Source organism: Podarcis erhardii (genome assembly GCF_964252035.2).
Source record: "Podarcis erhardii genome assembly, chromosome: Z".
Taxonomy (NCBI): Eukaryota; Metazoa; Chordata; class Lepidosauria; order Squamata; family Lacertidae; genus Podarcis; species Podarcis erhardii.
Window position 1 is genome coordinate 27,690,116 of NC_138504.1, and position 21,529 is coordinate 27,711,644.

Genomic DNA, 21,529 nt, shown 5'->3' on the forward strand with positions numbered 1-21,529 from the left:
CACCCTAGGCTACCTTCAGAATTGTTTTGTGGGTAAAAGAGGGGCAATTCCCCTTGTATACTGTATTGAGCTTCTAGGAGGGCACGTGGTTTACAAGTGTAATACATATTCACTTTCCCCAGATTGACCAAAGGGAGGGATCATTCATTCAGTGGAGTCTCTTGTTTCTCAATCAATAAAAAAAAAATTGTTTTAAATAACTTGTCCCTCACCAGAGTAGGTAATGCACTTATGCCATCAATCATCTTTTGCAGCTATTGCCCCTATGAGGCCTGCTGCTTTCTGTGGTAGGGATGATGGGCAAGCTTGAGAAAGAAGAGTCTGCTGAGAAGAGAGGAAGACTGTGCAGAACCCTGAATGCTGGTTCAGTGCTGCTTTTATAATGGTCTTGCTTTCTGCATTCTTACTTTGAGAGGTTTGGAAGGCTGCTGGATCTAAGAGGTTTTTAAAAGGCTTCAAGTGTTTCTAAGGAACTTGGGGAGGAGGGAGCCAGGAAGGTAAGAGCTTATGCCTGCTGCAATGAGGAGTGGAGCCTTAAGGGGCATAAAGCTTAGAGAGACAGCGTCTGACCATGCCTCATGGGTCTGGATGCAGCCTGATAGACACAGAGAGGTGGTGATGAAATAAATAGAAGCACAAAGCAGAAATCAGGCTGCCCATGCTTATTGAGCATTTTTATTTCTTTGCAGAGAGATTAGATGATGTTGGCTATTTTATAAGTGCTTATCCTGAGTTCTTTTTGAAGATTTTATATGATGTTGTGCCAAAGAAACTGTTATCTCACATTTCCCAATGCATTTTCCTGTCACTTTCCTTATTGTAGAAAGTTTGATCATTGGAGGAAGTAGGTTTGTTGGAAGAATAAGGAACTGAGACAGACCAAAATCTACATATCCACCCATCCCTATTTGTATCAAGGTTGTTTTTGTGTATGCATCTTCTGTGTGATCTCCTGTTTTTGATACTGTTTATCTGGCCTTATTATTAGACAAATGAGTAGTTATTTAGTTTATTATTTTGTATTTTTTACTGTCAGGGAAAAGTATATTTTTACTGTCGGGGTGCTTGTGCAATTTTCCTGTCTCAGGTACCAGAGTAACTTCTCTTTACTTGGGGACTGTGGATCTTGACTTGCAGAGGTTGGGTCCTAGTGACTGCTTTGCCTCAGGCAATAAAAATGAACTGGCCCTGCAAATATAACACAATGTAACATAAATGTGTATGTGAGAGGAGAGCACCTTATTTTTGAATGTGGCTAGGTTCTGACAGAGCAGAGGAACATACTGCATTTCAAAGTGTACACACAGGATGTCATGTGAGCATGTGGCAAAGATGTACATCCCAATGCACATCAGGTTGGTTTTAGTTCTCCTGTGAGTGTTCTCTGGACAGTTCCCTGACAGCCTTCTGTAATGTGGTAAAAAGCTCACAGTGCGTAGAAATCACTCCCAAGAGAGATCCTGATGGCCAGCAACTTGAATGGCTATAAAAATGGATTGGACAAATTAATGGAGGGTAAGGATTTCAATGGCTGCTAGACACAATGGCTGTGCTACATCTGCCATGTTCTGTATGCTGTACTATCAGAGGCTGTATGCCTTCATGTACCAGTTGCTGGGAATTGCAACTGGGGAGTGCACTGTTGCACTCAGATCCTGCTTGTGGGCTTCCCAAAAGAGTCATCTGGTTGTCCACTATGACAACAGGCTGCTGGACCAGACGGGCCTTTGGCCTGATCCAGCAGGGCTCTCCTTATGTCCTTATACCTGCATCTTGATGCCTTCTTAATACTCCTGCAATTTTGGGGGAAATAATTTAACTCCCGTTTGTTTTGCTTTCCTCCCCTTCCCAGCCACTGTCCCACCCAACTCATCCATCACCAGAATCTCCACCTTTCAAACTCCTCTTGGACAGATGCCAGTCTGTGCCACTCTCCCAAAGTACCCCAATGGGGCTGGATCAGCTTGGCCGGCAGCGGAAGTTGCTGTTGAGCACTGGTGGTAAGTAATGTTTCGTGTGGACTGTTTTGAAGCAAAGTTCTTTGCTCTGAAAGGCGAGGTTGCAACGGGGTGTGTGTGTGTGTGTGTGTGTGCATGAGGGATGGCGGCGAGGGAACATGATAGAATGCTGTGAAATTGTGCACAGTGGAGAGAAAGTGCATTAGGGCACATTTTCCCTTCTTCTTTGGGTCATCTAAATAAATTGATAGACAGTTCTTTACACAACATTCAGTTATTCACTGCCAACAGACATGGAGTGGCTGCTAGCTTTAGAGGGTGATTTGACAAATTCACAGTGAAGTTACAAGCTGTTATAGTGATATATACCATCTCTGGTTTTAGAGGGAGCAAGGCACTGAATACCAGCTGCTGGGAGCAACAGCAGCTGAGGGCTATCGTCTTTACATTGCATTTCTAGGCTTCTCAGGGGCACCTGAGTTCATCACCATGAGGATGGGAATGTTGAATGGGATGGGCCTTCTGTCTCATCCAGGCTTCACCAACACAGTGCCCTCCAGATGTTTTGGACTATAACTCCCTTCAGCCCCAGCTGTGTGAACCATAGTCTGAAACATTGGAGGGCAAGTTGGCGAAGTCTGGTCTTAATCCAGTCAGGCTCCTCTTATGCTCCTTTGATCATCTTTGGAGCTAAGTCCTGGTTGAGGTACAAAGGCTAAATCTCTTCCAGTCATGCCCCTGAGGTTGAAGTTCTGACACTTGATTTCCATGAAAGTAAGGTTTCAAAATGGAACATAATGCTTGAAAACATGGGTCTTACTCTCCATCTCCCTCCCCATTTCCCCCCTCAGAACAGCTGTATAAGGTAGGCTAGTTGGAAAGTATGTGAGTGGACTTCATAGCTGAAAGGGGACTTACTTGAACTTAGGTCTTCCCTGGTCCAAGTGTAATTCCCCATCCCATTGATTCCCAAACTCAGAAATGGATTCATTAAAGACTGTTGTGAGCCCAAAGCTCCCATCCATAGAGGAAGTCCCACTGTTTCTCTGCATGAATCACTACTACTGTTTTCCTCTTCAGTTGATTTCTGTTGGAAGCAAGTAATTTTGTGTCCATCCATTGGTTGTGATTGGGTCATTCATTAACTCCTGATGCAGAGATGCAGCAAAATTAACTACTCTTAGAGCTTATGTACAATTTCTCTTGTTCTGCTGTTTTCCCGCGGGGAAAACCCACTCTTTAGTGTTCATTTGGAGCAAACAGCAATTTGGGTTTTCCCTGGATTGTCATTTTTTCTGATCTAACACCAAAGAGCAGATTTTCCCTTGGTAAGGAGCAGGGCAATGAGAAAACTATTCAGATCTATGGCTAGAAAGTGTGGGTCAAATGGAAAACCACTCAAACTCATGTTTTCTAGACACAGCACAAGCGAAAGTGAGGACGAGCCCTTAGACTCTAGAGAATGTTGTTTGCTGCATCTCTGTATGAGTTACTGCTCTGGGCCTGCCTCCTTTGATCAGCTTCCACTGAAGTCTGTGCATCAGACATGCTTGGATTATCATCATTCCTACTGCAGATGCAGCATAATTACCACACTTCATCTCTTCATGATTATCTGCTTTGGCTCCATTCCTTTCTAATTAGCTAACCCCAAGTTAGACTCAATTCCTCCATATCTCTGCAATGGGTGTGTTTGCATCATTCAGTCCCTCCCAGTACAGAGTAGCAGTATTTCCCACTTTTTAGAGGAAAGCTGGAGATTGTGTCTCTGTTTGAGTTGCTTCCCTCCTCCCAGTCAGGCGTGCTATCAGAAACATTGGGGAGCTGTTTCTCTGAAGGTGGGTGGTTCTGGACCCTTTTGCATATTAAAAAGTGATGACTGTGAGGATGTTGAATGATGGGTGCCTCCCCTTGGAATTCAGAAAAAAAAAAATGCGTTGTGCAATGGTTTGTCAATGCTGTGCTATCCACTGTCCATCTTTCTTTTATTTGTTTCTTCAACATATGCTGCTTTCAGATGTTGTGGGTCTCCAATTCCCACCAACCCCAGCCACTGCTGGGAGTTTTAGTTCAGTGAGTTCAACAGGGCCACAGGTTCCCCACCCCAGGTTTACAGCCTGCATCTCAATTTTCCCTTGTTGTGCCATTGTACTGTATTGATTTTAAGTTTCAGGATAGGACTAGGGAGACTTGCATTGTAATTCCTTCTCAGCATGACTGGGTGAGCCAGTTGTGCTTTCTCTCCCTCTCTCTTTTTCAGCCTAACCTACATTGCTGAGTTGTTGTGAGGATAATGTGTGTGTGTGTGTGTGTGTGTGTGTGTGTGTGTGTGTAATGAACCATGAACACTGCCTCGAGGTGATACAAATAATCCTTAATGAATTAATCTCATTGAATGACTTCATTTCAGTGTATTAGTGAATTTTACTAGTCAGCTGAGTTCCTGAACAAAGATTTGAACTATGTTTTACCCATTCAAACCCACTGCTCTTTCCTTTCCCACCCACCCATTGCTGGATCCTCTAGTTTTGGGTCACAGATCTATTGCAGCCTTCCCCAAGTTCCCCTAGTGCTCAGGGGCCATGGGAGTTGTAGTCCAAAACATCTGGATGGCACCAGGTTAGGAGAGTCTGCATTACAGTGCTGCATACTCCCAGATAAATATGGGGTGCACCTATATTGTCTGGTGTAGTGGAGGAAATTTAGCAAAATACAGACTGAACTTTATTGAGGAATTCATCCCAAATCCAGCTGCTTTTGGTAGGCACTCTTTTCCCTTAAAGCGATGACAAGCCCAAGGGAGGGAGGGAGTGAACACACAAACCCCCACATGTGCAGTTTGTGATGTGCTGAAGCCACGTGCAGCCTGCTGACTCAGGAGCCTGCCTAAGCAGCAGCTGTGGACTTGCACGTGGTCTCTGCGCTTCTCTGCAGCCTCTGCTTCCCATTGTGTGTCACTTCCAAGCGAGAACAGTGTGAAAGAGGAGGATGTGGCTGTGCATCCTATCAAAAGGCAGCTGTGCCTCCCTGGAAATCTCAAAGGCTGCTCTTCTTACAGCACTAGCTAGGGGGAGCTTAATTCTTGGCTTAATTCAAATCATACCTTTTAATTTTAGAAACTTTGATTCCTCAGTAGGAATGCTTCCAGAATTCTCATCCATGTTCTCCCCCAGATTTTGGAGTTTTGAACCACAGAGCCTCAAGCTTGCTGATCAGAAGGTCGGCGGTTCAAATCCCCGCAATGGGGTGAGCTCCCGTTGCTCAGTCTCTGCTCCTGCCAACCTAGCAGTTTGAAAGCATGAAGGGCAAGTAGATAAACAGGTACCCCTCCGGCAGGAAGGTAAACGGCATTTCCGTGCTCTGCTCTGGTTTGCCAGAAGCGGCTTAGTCATGCTGGCCACATGACCTGACAGCTGTACGCCTGCTCCCTCAGCCAGTAAAGCAAGATGAGCCCCGCAACCGCAGAATCGTCCACGACTGGACCTAATGGTCAGGGGTCCCTTTACCTTTATTCTTGTTTCTGGAGTGGAACGCTGTTACATAAGAGCACATGGAGTGGGGAAGCTTATTGCTCTCCAGGTGTTGCTGGATTTACACCTGTCATCACCTTGGCTGGCTGCTGGCTGTGGCTGATGGGAACTGGAGTCCAGCAACATCAGGAGGGCCACACATTCTCCATCTCTGCATTAGAGAACCCTCCATTGTTTACCCCAATATTGTTGAAAACACCCTCTATGCACCAATTGTGCTAGCATTCTTTGTTCTTACATAGGTATTTTCCCTCCCACCCCTTCCAAGTACACAGTTTTAAAAGTACTGCTTTTAAAAAAGCCATCTTGAATAGCATGCCTATATACCTGGTTGTATCCAAGGTTCTTTGATGTGGTGCACCAATGCAGAGGAGCGCAAGTGCATACTGGTCATGCAGTGAACTGACGGAACAGAAAGCAGCAAGAGACTATGCATGCCCCATTTCTGTAATTTATTTTAGAGAGTTCCTACAGGTCAGGGGTGGCTAGTCCTTTGCACTCCAGATGATGTTGGACTTGGAACCCCCAGTAGCCCCAGGCCAGCATGGCCAATAGTACGGAGATTGGATAATTTCTGTGTAAACTGAAGCATAAATTCCCAGTCACTTTTTTATCCCATGTCCAGAATGGAAACTAATCTGGCGAATATGATAGGCATTTTTGTTTGCACACTCACTGGTTGTGTTTGTTCTTAATGAGAGTGATCTGACTTCCGGTCAAGATGGCAACGGAGATGGTTGGGTGAAAAGAAAGCTCTTCTTTGTTCTTTGAATTTCGCTTGATGCTTAATTCACTTTCTGCATTAAATGGATGAACTAATCCCAGGGATTCTTAATATTGATGACGTAATAGGCATAGAGAACCTGTTTTTATGACTGCCATCATGCACTCTGTCGTGACATTTCAGAAATGGCGGGTGGCAAAAGGAGTATATGGTAAAAAGACACAAATTCTGGAATCAGGGAACGATCAGATTCTTTGGAAACCCCTTTGTACACCTCTGTTCCATGAGAAATAGGAGACCTAAGCAAAATGATAATGAAATTGTTTATCTTATTGGCTTGGAGGAACCCTGAATTTGTGATTAGCACAAAAATGTAAATCACTATTGCAGAAAGCAGCACCTACCCTATGTAGAAAATGATTCTAGAGACTCTTTCTGTGGAGCATATAAGATTTCTAAACTCTTTCTTAGCTTCACCTAATCAGTCACAAGATAAAATAATTGACAGAATATCATCCTTGAGATACACTCTTATTCATCTACGAGGCCTTGATAAAGCCATAATTATTCAAGAAGAAGTTATAGAGATAATGAGCAACCAAGAGAGAGAGATCTGAGCAGGGAAACAGAGGAGGTTAACCTTCTTTAAAATAAGGACAAAATACCAGGGGAGATTTACTCCCTCACTAAAGAATGGTAACTTAATGTGCCTCCTAGGGGCCCAACGACTAGAGCAAAATGGCAACAAAGAATATATTGCAGCTCAGAAAAATGGGGACAATATGAATCTTTAAGGCACCACAACACAATAGTACAAAAATAACTCTTGAAGACCCAGAAAGGAAATCGGTTTGTTTTTGTGGACAAAAGAGGGAACTTTGTATAAATGGAATGACAAGTTACTTATTGAAACAAAAGTCTAATGGTAATAGGGGAGGGGAATAAGGGGGATGGGATTTTTATGTCATGGAATGTGTGGGGACTAGGTAATCCCATAAAGAGATTTGGAGTTTCTGAAAACCTTTGGAAGTTCTGCCCAAACATAATCTGCCTGCAGGAAACACACCTTCATTCTAGGTGGACATGCTTGCTGACTCACAGATACTTTGGGGAGCATTTCTCAGATCCTGGGATGCCCAATGTGATGGGAGCCAGTGTGGTGTAGTGGTTAAGAGCGGTAGACTCCTAATCTGGGGAACCGGGCTCCTCCACATGCAGCTGCTGGGTGACCTTGGGCCAGTCACACTTCTTTGAAGTATCTCTGCCCCACTCACCTCACAGAGTGTTTGTTGTGGGGGAGGAAGGGAAAGGAGAATGTTAGCCGCTTTGAGACTCCTTAAAGGGAGTGAAAGGCGGGATATCAAATCCAAACTCTTCTTCTTCTTCTCCTTCCTAATAAGGGTCACTCAGATCCTGAGAGACATTGCATATTCTTAAAGGGGAAATTGGGATTAAAATCCTTAACTATTGCTTCTATCTATGGTCCAAACTCCCATCAGCGGATGTTTTTAGTACACACCTTTTCTCTTTTCGAGAAATTTAAGGAGGATGACTTCTTGATTGGTGGCTATCTTCATATGTCACATTGTGAGGGCTTGGACAGGAAGGATCAGAGAGCCCCAATTTCTCTGTCCAGGGAGTGCACAATTACAAATATTTTAGTCTGTCATGGCTTAGTGGACCCAGTTGTCACTTTTTGTTTCTCTTGTTATGTCTTAATAGATTCTTCCCTCTATGAGGGGTCCTCAATCTACTTTCAGGCAGAAAGTTATCAGCAGAATTTTAATAGTTCTGTAGAGTTCTGAGCTTTTCTTTCCCCCTCTGCATAATTACTTATTAAATATTTACTAAATTTTCATCCTGCCTCTCCTTGTATGTTGTTTTCTCTCCATCCCCATTTTATCCTCACAAGCCCCCCTCAAGGTAGGTTAGACTGAAAGTGATAACTGACCCAAGGCCATGCAGTGAGCTCCAGAGCTGAGGGGATTTGAACCTAGGTCTGCTCAAACTTTCTCTGATAGTCTTTTTTGCCCAATGAGTAGATGTTGGCATGCCCAAATTCCCTCTAGGGGATTCAAAAGATTTAGAACTCGAGAACTGGGGAGAAACAAGTTTGCAAAAAAAAGAAAGAAAAAGAAATCTGCTCTTCCAAATATGTTTTTATTTCATCCCACTTTTTGTTGAAACTTGTCCCGGCAGCTGAGAGTGATCTGGGGTCGAAAACCTTGGAGGTGCATCGTGCTGGGAAGAATGGCAGGCGTAGATGGAGACCTCTCAAGCCTGGAGGGGAGCAGTTGCTACTCAATAAAGTAAGTCACCATCTGAAAATGTGTGCCTAACTGCGTCGGCAGCATCATTTATCTGCTGCATAGCTAGCTGTGAAAGAAGATGAAGAAGATGACTCTGTATAACTTGCGTAAATATAATTTGCTTCGGCAGCAGCACATTCTTGTTGTTTTAAAGTGTTCTTATTCTTAGCATTATTTTGTGACTCAGTAAAAACTAGCACATTAACCTCCCCATTTCTGTTGGATATTACTGTTGGAATATTCTTCCTTCGGCAGTCTTAGTTTTTGCAGATGGAAAAACAAAGTAATTTTCAAATTTTTTGTGGCTTCGATCTGCTTTTTCCTTATCCTTTGTGGCAATAGAATGGAAATGATCTCAGCAGCATGTCTATGCAACTGGTTTCTTTACAAAGTGCTTTTCTCATATACAGTTAATTTGCAGGGCTGTTTCACACCTTGGTTGGATTTCGAACTTCTGTGCACATGTTGTAGTCTAGGGCTTGCAGACTAGGTTGTGGAAATGTGTATTTTGTTAAGAATTGCCTGGTTTCTCCTGACAGCATAAGACCAACCGTCAGACAAAGTGAGATGGTAGATTCTGGGTGATGGTATAGGTGTCCACCAATTTATGTGTGATCAATTTGTGCGTATACATGCATCACTGGGAAACAATTAAATAATTCAATTCAAACCTGGAAATGGTGGGCGAGAGTTGGAGAGTACTTGTGACTCCTGAAGAGATCCTCCTCCAAGCCTGAAGAGGATGTCAATGAGAGTAGTGAAAGCCCTGAAGAGACAGGAGGGACAGTGGGACTTTGTTTATGTTGCTCAGCCTCCCCGTCAAATAGCTGATGCGTGCAGTAGTGCAGCTGCAGCCACCAATTTTCCACGCGTCCTCCAGCCTCCAGCTGGCTCCCAAGCCTCCATCCTAGTTGCAGATATTTTTGGATACAGTATTTTTGGTCTGGATTGGAGAGAGTGACAGAGAAGGTACTTAAATGGTATTTAGAGGGTGCTCCCCACGTAACGCAATTTTCACTTATGCAAACAGGGACCCCGAATGTAACCTGCTGTACTTTTTAAGTACGTTTGGCTTCTGTATGTGGAATGTGGGGTAGGAGGCATGAAAAATAGCCTAGAGCTTGTCTCCTGAACCTCAGACCTTGAGACTTTCGGGTGGCATGCAGATTCAGAGTCCCGGAGTTCAGCTGTGGTGTATCATTGAACAGAGAATGCAGTTTGGGCAATTGTAAGTGCTGCCAGTTAGGATAGGAGGTAAATTGTGGACGCAGCAAATCTTTTTTAAAAAGAGAAAGAAATCACATGCCTCTCCTCTCTATTTCAGAATTACCACCCTCTTTCCAATGTGTTTACAAAAAGGTTTTATTATCACATGTATTTATGTTTAACTCAGTGTTTTGACCTTGAAGTCCCTATTCAGAGAGAAAGAGATATGATGCCTACTGGAGGAACATGCTGGAGAAAGGAAGTAATGTAAACTTAAGAATAGGGGAGAAGGGCAGGCGATAGGTCCCTGTGTCAGGAGAAATATTTGCATACTTCCATGAAACGTCTGGTGTCCCTTAGGGCAGTGGTGAGATAATGACATAGTCACCCATCCCAAGTATATTGCAGAGGAACCTTATAGGCGCTGTTCTAAACTTCAAAAGTGTGTGCAGAGGCTATACATGTTTATCCTGTACTCATTTGCTATATGGAAAGGATTACTAGGCTTGACTGTGCGTGATGTTTTTTTATTTTTACATGGCTTGGGAGAAAATGCTTTTCAAGGGATTGCAGCTGTTGATGAGACAGTTTGCTGTACTTTGGACAGTAACATCTGGGAAGGAAAGGCTTGCAGAAAAAGGTTTTCAATTTTGGGAGCCTCTTTATCTCCCTGCCAAGGCTGCCACCTTTAATTGCTCCTTGTTTCTTCATTTATTGTGTCAGCTGAAATATAATCCATAGAGAAGAATCCCATTAATTGGGGGACAGAGGTGGAGGGAGATGGTGAATCTTGTCATTCCATTTACATTTGGCTTGGATTAAAATGGCTGCCTGCATTTTGCAATAGGACCCTCACAAACAGACAGAATAAAGGTAAAGGTACCCCTGACCATTAGGTCCAGTCGTGACCGATTCTGGGGTTGCGGTGCTCATCTTGCTTTATCGGCCGATGGAGCCGGCGTACAGCTTCTGGGTCATGTGGCCAGCATGACTAAGCCGCTTCTGGTGAACCAGAGCAGCGCACGGAAATGCTGTTTACCTTCCCGCTGTAGTGGTACCTATTTATCTACTTGCACTTTGACATGCTTTCGAACTGCAAGGTTGGCAGAAGCAGAGACCAAGCAACGGGAGCTCACCCCGTCACGGGGATTCGAACTGCCCACCTTCTGATCGGCAAGTCCTAGGCTCTGTGGTTTAACCTGCAGTGCCACCCGCGTCCCTAACAGACAGAATATATCCCTGTAAAAATGGGGATTGGCAAGGGGGGTCCAGTGGGAGGTAGGTTGACAAGTGGAGTAAGCATGGGCAGCAACTCCTAGTTGCCTGCGGTGTTGGCAAAGGCCTAAACAAAGAAAATGACACTGTTGTTCATCGAGAGCGGATGTGACAGTGTACAACTCATCTTGTTGTACAGTATACAAGCCCTATCCAGGGATGCTGTCAAGTGCATCATATTGTACTATAACATTACCATTTCCAGGAGCTGGCTCTATCTGATGCATAGTTCTGGTCAGCCAACTTTAATAAATCATATTCTCTATTCATTCAAGAGAAGAAAACACACCAACCATAAATTACCATATCCACTGTTTCTTTGCCCTTGTGTGATAATGAAACCAGTTCCTAGAGTTGATGTGCATTCTCATGGCTAACATGTTAATTTACCATCTCCATCATCTTGTCAGCATTGTGAGCCATAGGAGCAAAATTTTAATGCAGAGATTTCATGTGCTTTTAAAATGAATCTTGGGAAATCTCCTATGACAATATTCCATGCACTTGAATGAATCTGAAAGCGTTTTTAAAAGCTTAAAAATAAGAGCTCTGTTCAGATGTTTGAAGCAAATGAGTGGGGACTTGAAAAGAGGAAGTGTTCTGTGCACCAGGGCTGGTTCTACCATTAGGCAGAGGGAGGCAACTGCCTCATCTTTATAACAACTCTGCAAGGTAGGCTAGGTTGAGACACAGTGACTGGCCCAAGGTCAGCCAGGGAGCTTCATGGCTGAGAGGGGATTTGAACCCTGGTTCAACTTGCTTAACCATTACACCACACTGACTCTCTGGTGGATAACACAGATTTCAGTCATTGGTCCATCTAGCTTAATATTGTAGCTCAGTGGCAGAGCTTCTGCCTCACATGCAGGAGGCCCCAGGGTCAATCCCCAGCATCTCCAGGTAGGGCCAGAAACCTGTCTAAAACCATTGAGAGCAGCTGCTAGTCTCTGTAGACAATACTGAGCTAGGTGGACCAATTAGGTAACTTCCTATGTGACTGGCAGAAGCTGTCCAGGACTTCAGACAGGGTTATTTTCCAGGCCTACCTGGAGATGCTGGGGATTGAACCTGGGATCTTCTGCATTCAAAGCTGACGATAAAGCTGCAGTTCAAAGGAAAGGAGGCTGCAAAGGGAAACCCAGCTGACACCATGAAAAAGAAGCTGGGCTTGGCACTCCACCCTACAGCCCATTCATATGGCCGCATTTCCATATAAACACCCCTACCATGTGGTGGCCATTTTAGTCATAATGTTGGGTCTCATCAAGCTACTGATTCTTCTAACCTCACTTTTTAGGCTGTGCAGTGGGTCTCTCTGGTGCAGCTCTAGCTGCTGTTAATAAAGTCTGTCCCAGCATGATTACATCTTTGGTTGGTACTTGCTAGCTTTCAGACTGCCACCCCTGACAACTGTGTTCCTCTGCCATATGAAGTTCAAATGAGAGTGTCCTGTCTGAAATGCATAAAATCTCTTGAGCCTTGTTCTCCATCCGACTGCTGATGCATGTTGTTCAGAGCCTGAATTACAGCACTTCTTAGAGCATCTCCTAAAATCTTCCATTGGGTTTATAAATCAGGTCTGCCAAGTTAAAAGAGGCAAGTGGGGTTTGTAAGCCTGGGCGTGGTGATGGGAGCACTTATGGTTCCATCCATCTCCAGTAGCCCAAAATAATATCTGTAAATCAGGACCAGCTAATTGTGGAGCTCCTTGTAAGGTTTGTAATGCTGCAGTAAGATTTGCAGCCCTTCGCCTTGGTAAAGGATATCTATTGAATCTTCGTGGAAGGTAGCAAAAATGTGGCTGCTCAAGCACACAAATATTGGTCTATTTAAAAATCAATAGCACCTACCTGCAAGTAAATGCCATCATGACAGAGTTGCCAGAAGCTTAAGGCTGGATAAGCCCTGTATAATGAAGGGATTTCTTTTCGGCAAACATAAGCCCAGCTCAGAGAGAGATGGAAGCATCCAACTAGGGGTAGACAAATCAGATTGTTTCTGGTCCCTGTCAATTCTGGTCTCTGACAACTCCCTTCAAGTGGAAAACTCCCTGCAAATTTAAGACTAGATGACACATAAAAATGGGCTGGAGCTTTTCTGTTTCTCTGCTGTTTTCTTTTTATATGGGAGGGGCATTGCAATTAGACTTCACCCATAGGCAATATGCAGTAGAACAGTCCTCTCTGTTTCCTCAGGACTCTGCTGTCCCACATGGTCACATGTGCAGACCCAAAGTTTGGCACTTAGCTAATGACCAGGAGTTGCAGCCAGAGGTGGGTGAGATTGCCCCTGTTCACCTTGGACTGACTGGAATAAAACTAACTCAGAAAAAAGCAGAAAAGGGCCACCAAAATGACCAGGCGAATGGAGCCATCCCCCACCTCCATGAGGAAAGGTTGCCACATTGGGGACTTTTTAGTTTAGAGAAGAAGCAGGTGAGATGTAATATGACACAAGTTTATGAGGACAGAGGAAAGTTTCCCCTTGTTTCCCATAACCCTAGAACTCATGGATATTCAAGGAATTGAATATTGAAAAATTAATGACAAAAAAAATGAAAGTTATTCTTCACTCAGGGCATGGTTAAACTATGGAACTCTCTCTGACAAGGAGGCAGTGATGGCCACCAACCTGGATGGCTTTAAAATGAATTCATAAAAGACAAGGCTATCAGTGGCTATTAGCCACAATGGTTATGTTTTGCCTCCATGGTAGGAAGCAGCTATGCTTCTGAATGCCAGTTGCTGTAAACCACAGGAGAGGAGAATGCATTTGTTCTCTGGTCCTGCTTGCAAGTTTCTCATGGGTCACTGCGAGAGCTGGATTATACGGGCTGTTGACCTGATCCATCAGGCTCTTCTCATGTTCTCATGTTCTTAATCTGAGGTTTGAAAAATATTCCCCTTGTCTCCCCCAAATACCCTCCAAACCTTTATCTGGCCAGAGAATGGGAATAGAGGCAGTGTGTGAGGGGGAAAGCAAATGAATGAAGCTTCTTTCCCCTGGTCTCTAGAGATGGGGAAGAAATTCAATTCAGTTTGCATTATGGGCTTACCTAATTTTCACTTTCCGAAAAAATGTGTGCAGCAAAACACAGCCATACTTTGAAATTTGCCCTCCTTCAAATGTTGCAATGCAATTCTGTAGCTGCGTAATGTGTACAAAAGATGGATATAACAGGACAAAATGTTCCTTCAAGTGCTTATAATAGTGAAAACAACATGCAAAAATGTTACCGTACTTTTCCGTGTATAAGGCTACGTTGGTTTTTCTACTTTAAAAAATGTTTAAAAGTGGGGGGTAGTCTTATACATGGGGGCAATCTCTCCCCATTTTCTTAATTTTGAGTACCCCAAAATAGGGGGCGTCTTATACATGGGGGCGTGTTATACATGGAAAAATATGGTATGTTAGAGAAAATTACTATGCAAAAATGTGTGTATTATGAGAAATTGCAACCATTTTCTTTCTGTCCCCTAACCACATGGGTTACACAAGCAAATAGCATTAAATGTTCTTTCCTATGCAAAGCAAAAGCAAAAACCCTTTTGGGCTGCTTATCACTTTCTTTTCTCTCCCCCTTTTTTAAAAAAAGATGGAAATTCTGCATCTGCAGTATGCTGGTTTCGTAAACATCCCTCTGTGCTAATAGCAAGTGCAAACCTGCTGTGAGGAGAAAGCATTTAATATTCACAAGGGATGCACTTCTCTCTGTAACAACTACTGCTTATTTCTAGAGGCAGAAGGAGGAGTAGAAGTCGGCAGTCACAGTGTCTGCGGACAGGGTCCCTTCTGGGTGATGCCCCCTCCAAATTCCTTTCACTTTGCTTTTTTAAATGCATATGCAAGGAAGCAGTGTAAATGCTGCATTTCCAGAGAGCGAAAGATGAGGGTGGGCCACTGGCGGTATTGTCTCTTAGTTTGCATGGTGCATGGCGATAAAGAGGTTGGGGTGCTCTTTCTTGCTCCGGCTTTGGAACTGCTGTATTTTCAGCTCCTTGCAGGGTCCTGAATGAGTGATTTGTTTTAGAGGAGATGCTTTTCCGTTTGCTGTTTTTCAAAACATGGCTGACACTGTAATTCTCTCCTCGGGGTAGTGGTGGTGGGGAAGATTGTCAACTGCTGCATGGGGAGACGTGAGCTGTATTTAATCATGACAGTAAGCAACAGCCTTCCTTATCTAAGGTGAGGAGATGACAGACAGGAGAACAGGAAATGGTGTGAATTTATCTGGGTTAATTAGTTTTAATGCCAGTGCACCAGTCAACTCTGAGGTTTTATTTGCATGTGTGTAGAAGAGCCAGAAATCTTCACCTGCTCTTCCCCTTATGTCTCTTTCTTCAGTCTCAAGCTCTGCACATTTCATGAGCATCAATATATATTTTCCCCATGCATTAGCCGATTACTACCCAAGGACTGTAGCTCAGTGGCAGAGCACCTGCTTGGCATGCAGAAGCCCCAGGCTCAATCCTCAGCATCCTCGGGTGGGGCAGGGAGACACTCCTGTCTGAAATACTGGAGAGCCACTGCAAGTCAGTGCAGACAGTACTAAGGTAGATGAACAAAGGTCTGATTCAGTAAAAGGCCACCTGTGTTACTATTCTGGGGTGTTGTTTGAGCTAGAGCTGGGCCAACACCCTCTCTCCAGTTTCACCAAAATTCTGCAAAACAAAATGAATCCCTGCAAAACAAAACAGAACAGGATACAATTTTGTGCTTCTTTTTGCAGAGGATTTCCCCAACATTTTGGGGTCTGTTCCTTCCCCCCATACACACTTAACTTACATTAATCTGTTGAGGTGATTGAAGGTGTTTTTGTTTCCAGTGTTAAAAGAAATGTCTCTGCCTAGCCTAGCGGCACTTGGCTCTCTCTGTAGCTACTTGCTAGCTGTGCTTCCTGGAATGCTTTGGGAATGGAAGCAAAGGTGTCCTCATGATGTACCTCCTAGCAACCTCAGCCAGCAAAATGTGTTCTGGAACATCTGGATGGCACCAGGTTGGTGAAGGTGCTCAAAAGGTTAAGGAATGGTGAGCAGCAGTCCCTGCTTGAACAATATGGGGAGATTTCTTCTCCACCCTCTTCTTGAGGGGCTCCAGCACATCAATGTATCTGTTCCCATATTCAGTGGTATCTCTAGTTCAGGGCCGGGGAATCCTTTGCAGCCCAGGGCCTGCTTTCTTTCATGATCAACTTTCCAGAGGTCACATATCACTGGAGGGAGGGTGCAGAGGCAAAAGTGGGCAGAGCAATAGATGTGATTCCTGACCTTCGTGTGGTAGGCCATATGCCACCCACAGAAAAACCAGATGTTTCTACACATAACTCTTCATTTTCTTCCACCCAGTCAAAGCACAAGGCATTCGTGACAGTTCAAGGACACTCCAGGAGGGGGCAGGACCAGAGCTAGTGGAGGGTGTGGCCTGAGGAGGCCAGGTAGAGAACTATGGAGGACTGCATTTGGCCTCTGAGACTCAGGTTCCTCACCCCTTCCATGGCTTGGGAACGAATGACTTGGTTCAAGCCCTTGTAGAGGGAGCATTGTGCAGCATTGGCCATCAGCCTCCCGCAGCTGAGTGCTCTAAGCTTTTTGGTATGGAAAAGTGGAATTAAGACCATGACAAACCTCAAAAGGGAGGGCGAGGGGCAAAAAATCCTTGTCCCCTTAGGGTGGAGATAGATTCCTGGGATGTTTACGTCACATATGTAAGCCTATGACTTGATGTGAAGGTGATGTTGACCCCTTGTCAGAAGCTCACACATGTACACAGCTGGATCAGATCCAGGCCCCTTCTGTCTGGGCCCCTTCCTGCCTTCTGCTGATGTTCCTCTCAGTCACGCTCAGCATTTCACCCTCACCCTCATGCAGGTGTAGCCTTCCCCTTCCGGCTGTGAGCTCTCACCAAGCTCCCCTGGGAAGTGCCTGCTGCTCAAAGTAGAGAGGTCACAGTTTTGATTTGTATAAAGCAGCTGTTTACATGGAAGGGGAATGACTTTCATTCCAGGAACAGAAAGTGTAGTTTAGGGACTCCCAGCTTTAGGCTCATGAGCACATTTGTGTGTGCATATCAAACTTTATTAGGAAATAATTGATTTTCATAGAATAGGAGAAAACATCTATTTTTCAAGTTGATAACATAAAGACCAATTTGGCAAAATTCAAAATCTATCTTAAAAGTTAGGATGGTACTTAACTTGGCTTTTTGTGCCTGCCACCTTGCTGCAGTCTTTAGGAGATAGATTTGTGTTCAAACCTTTTGATATTTTCCTTTTTTCTTGACATATGTCCAGTCAAAGACCCATCCAGTCTAGCATCTTGTTCTTGCAGTAGCCAAGCAAATATACACAGACACAGAGTGTTTCATAGGAGGAGCTGGGAGATTTTTAAAATATTTTTTTTTTTAAAGGAAAGCAAAGAGGGAGCTGTTTCAAGCTGTCATGCCACATTAGTGTCTATCATCAGCTCAAACAGCTCAGGGCGGATGAGTTCAAGAAAGATCCACGGAGGGGCGGGGAAAAACAATTGGCGTGTCTGCATGACCATAGTGTGTGTGTTTTTTAAAAGAGGCAAGTGATTGGAGGAGCTGCCGACTGCATCACTTTGACTGGATAGAGTCAGGAAGTGGAGTGACAGGACAAGTGGGGACAGGGTGCAGGTTTCCATTTGTTTACCCTGCAGCGCAGGGTCAAGATCTGGATTTGCCATTGTTGGAGGGTTATCTGTGCAGGGGGCCCACAGTTGACCCTGGGGACTCCTTGGTGCCTCTGCCTTTCCACCTGCCCTCTCTGAGCATGCAAGCAATGACCAGAGGGAGGAAGTGTAGCATCATCTTGTATGGAAGAACTATAGGTCATTGTGTGCAAATGTCCCTGGTTCAATCCCTGGCATTTCCAGGTGGGGCTGGGAAGTGTGCAGTATGGCTGAAAATAAATAAGGCAACACAAACCTACTTCTGTTGATTTTTGTTGCTTCCCATTTAAAAGTGATGTGTGTATGGCTCAAATATATATAGTTGACTCTCAACTTTTGCTAGAGTTACATTCCAGGGGTAGTGCATAAAGCTAAAACACACTCTCCCTGCACCTTCAGATGTTCTTCCAAGACCACACACACACACACACACACACACACACACACACACACACCAAGGCTACTAAACACTCTCCCTGTACCTCCAAACACTCTCCCAAGGTGAGCGCAATGGCGAGTGGAATTAAGAGTGGGATTCCCCCCCCGCCCGGATGCCCAACCCTTTTAATTTATTTTTATTTTTATCAGCCAAGCATGCAAAGCTGAATTTGCACAGGTTAAATGCATGTAAGCTGCAAGTCGACTGTGTGTGTGTTTCTCATTTTTTCTTCATGAAGGAGGACATTGTGTGTTGGATTAGGAAACCTGGGTTCACATCCCTAGTCAGCCTTGAGCTGACTGTGTGATATTAGGATGGAAACCTGTCTCAGCCTAACCAGGAAGGCTGGAACATAAGGGCAAATGGGGCACTTCCCCACTCACTTTGTTCTCAGTCAGCCCCACCCCCAACCTGCCTGTCTTCTCACTCACCAGCTGAAGGAATGGCCCTGTTTATCAGCTTCCTTCTCCTCTCTGCAGTGTTGCCTTTGTAGAACTTTATTTTTCAACTCTATGTGCTTTCCAAGGCTCAGATAAATTCTACTACATCTGACTGTTACTCATGGCCCCTTGGAAAAGCAAAGTAAACGCATGCATACTTTGTTTGTGTGTCAGTGTCTCTAGATGGGGGCTGATCTGGGAGAGTAGGGAGGAGGTACTCCAGCACTTGCTCGAGAATTCAAACCTTCCCATGGGCCTAAAATGGTTGGTAGCCCCTGCTTTGTTAGTAGGAAGAGCAGAATCAAATCTTCATATAGTACCATTGAAAGCTGTGCAGAATGAGAAAGCTTTCTTTCTTTTTAACTGCTTACCTGAAACTAAGCAGATATGGCGGACAGCCTAAATTTTCTTATTGTGTGTGTGTGTGTGTGTGTGTGTGTTCATTCCTTATTCAGAGTGCATTAAAACACCAGGGATCTGTGACCTGCAAGGGTGTCAGGCTGACATGTGAATGCAGAGTGGTGGAGGGTCTAGTTTGATTCAGTGGATTTTTCAAAGCATGCCCAGCATCTTGGGAACACCACCCTCCAGACCCAGGCTTAGCACAGGGGTAGCCAACATGTTGTGGGCTCTGACTCCCATCATCCTGGACTATTGGACACGCTGACTAGGGCTGGTGGAAGTTGCAGTCCACATCTAAAGGGCATCAAGCTGGCTTTCCTGGTTTAGCAGCAGAGAAAGAGGATTTTTTATTTTATGTTTTGGCCTGCTGCTGATGTACTTGATCCCTCTGACATTAATGTGTGAGGAAGTGGGTTGCTGAAGGGACTGCTGGCATGAAGATGGAAAAACGGTAGTGAACTGAATATCAAGCAGGATGCGGCAGGTACCGCCCAAACTGCAGCTGCGGTGCTGTAGTTGTTCTGCAATTAGGTAGAATATTGCCAAAGGTGAATGCTAAAAAGGGGTGGGCTTGAGGAAGAGGGTTTGCAGTGTGCAGTTTCACAAGTTGATTGATTCCACAAGCTCTGAGAGTCCTTGATAATGACTGGATCAGACCCAAAGGCCTATCTCAGTGGTTCCCAAACTTTTTCAGGCCACTTTCCCTTTGTTTACATGAATTCATCCCTCCTTACCCTATGAAAAGCATTATTCAGAACAGCAGTTTGCAAAACCCACTAAGGAAGATAATAAGCATGTTGAATTTTTCAACTTTCTAAAACAAAGGGTGCTAAAAAGTTGTATCATGACTTGGGAATTCAGAAGATATTTTTGTTATATTCATATAATTTATTTTTTTCCAGGTAAGTACAGTGTGTGTAAAATTGCATAGAAATAAAAATGGTTACCAAGTAGAATCATAGAATCATAGAGTTGGAAGAGACCACAAGGGCCATCGAGTCCAACCCCCTGCCAAGCAGGAAACACCATCAGAGCACTCCTGACATATGGTTGTCAAGCCTCTGCTTAAAGACCTCCAAAGAAGGAGACTCCACCACACTCCTTGGCAGCAAATTCCACTGTCAAACAGCTCTTACTGTCAGGAAGTTCTTCCTAATGTTTAGGTGGAATCTTCTTTCTTGTAGTTTGGATCCATTGCTCCGTGTCCGCTTCTCTGGAGCAGCAGAAAACAACCTTTCTCCCTCCTCTATGTGACATCCTTTTATATATTTGAACATGGCTATCATATCACCCCTTAACCTCCTCTTCTCCAGGCTAAACATGCCCAGCTCCCTTGGCCGTTCCTCATAAGGCATCGTTTCCAGGCCTTTGACCATTTTGGTTGCCCTCCACTGGACACGTTCCAGTTTGTCAGTGTCCTTCTTGAACTGTGGTGCCCAGAACTGGACACAGTACTCCAGGTGAGGTCTGACCAGAGCAGAATACAGTGGCACTATTACTTCCCTTGATCTAGATGCTATACTCCTATTGATGCAGCCCAGAATTGCATTGGCTTTTTCAGCTGCCGCATCACACTGTTGGCTCATGTCTAGTTTGTGGTCAACCAAGACTCCTAGATCCTTTTCACATGTACTGCTCTCAAGCCAGGTGTCACCCATCTTGTATTTGTGCCTCTCATTTTTTTTGCCCAAGTGCAATACTTTACATTTCTCCCTCTTAAAATTCATCTTGTTTGTTTTGGCCCAGTTCTCTAATCTGTCAAGGTCGTTTTGAAGTGTGATCCTGTCCTCTGGGGTGTTAGCCACCCCTCCCAGTTTGGTGTCATCTGCAAATTTGATCAGGATGCCCTTGAGTCCATCATCCAAGCCGTTGATAAAGATGTTGAATAAGACCGGGCCCAAGACAGAACCCTGTGGCACCCCACTAGTCACTCTTCTCCAGGATGAAGAGGAACCATTGATGAGCACCCTTTGGGTTCGGTCAGTCAGCCAGTTACAAATCCACTGAGTGGTAGCATAGTCAAGTCCACATTTTACCAGCTTCTTTACAAGAATATCATGGGGCACCTTGTCAGATGCCTTGCTGAAATCAAGGTAGGCTACATCCACTGCGTTCTCTTCATCTACCAGGCTTGTAATTCTGTCAAAAAACGAGATCAGGTTAGTCTGACATGACTTATTTTTCAGAAATCCATGCTGACTATTGGTGATCACAGCATTCCTTTCTAGGTGCTCACAGACTGTTTGCTTAATGATCTGCTCCAGAATCTTCCCTGGTATTGATGTCAGACTGACTGGGCGGTAATTATTTGGGTCCTCTCTTTTCCCCTTTTTGAAAATAGGGACAACATTTGCCCTCCTCCAGTCTGCCGGGACTTCGCCTGTTCTCCAGGAATTCTCAAAGATGACTGCCAGTGGTTCTGAGATCCCATCTGCCAGTTCTTTTAATACTCTTGGATGCAGTTCATCTGGCCCTGGAGACTTGAATACATCTAAACTAGCCAAGTATTCTTGTACTATCTCCTTAGTTATTCTGGGCTGTGTTTCCTCTGCTGAAT

General features: G+C 44.4%; 1 protein-coding gene across 3 annotated transcripts in view; it reads left to right on the forward strand.

The window, feature by feature from the left end:
* ARHGEF9 (Cdc42 guanine nucleotide exchange factor 9) overlaps positions 1-21,529 on the forward strand; it is a 282,117-nt gene that overhangs the window by 73,238 nt on the left and 187,350 nt on the right. For all 3 annotated transcript variants that reach the window (XM_081846906.1, XM_081846904.1, XM_081846907.1), the window contains exons 3-4: positions 1,853-2,000; positions 8,412-8,521. In XM_081846906.1, the coding sequence (XP_081703032.1) occupies positions 1,853-2,000; positions 8,412-8,521 (258 nt within the window). The remainder of the gene's footprint in view (positions 1-1,852; positions 2,001-8,411; positions 8,522-21,529) is intronic.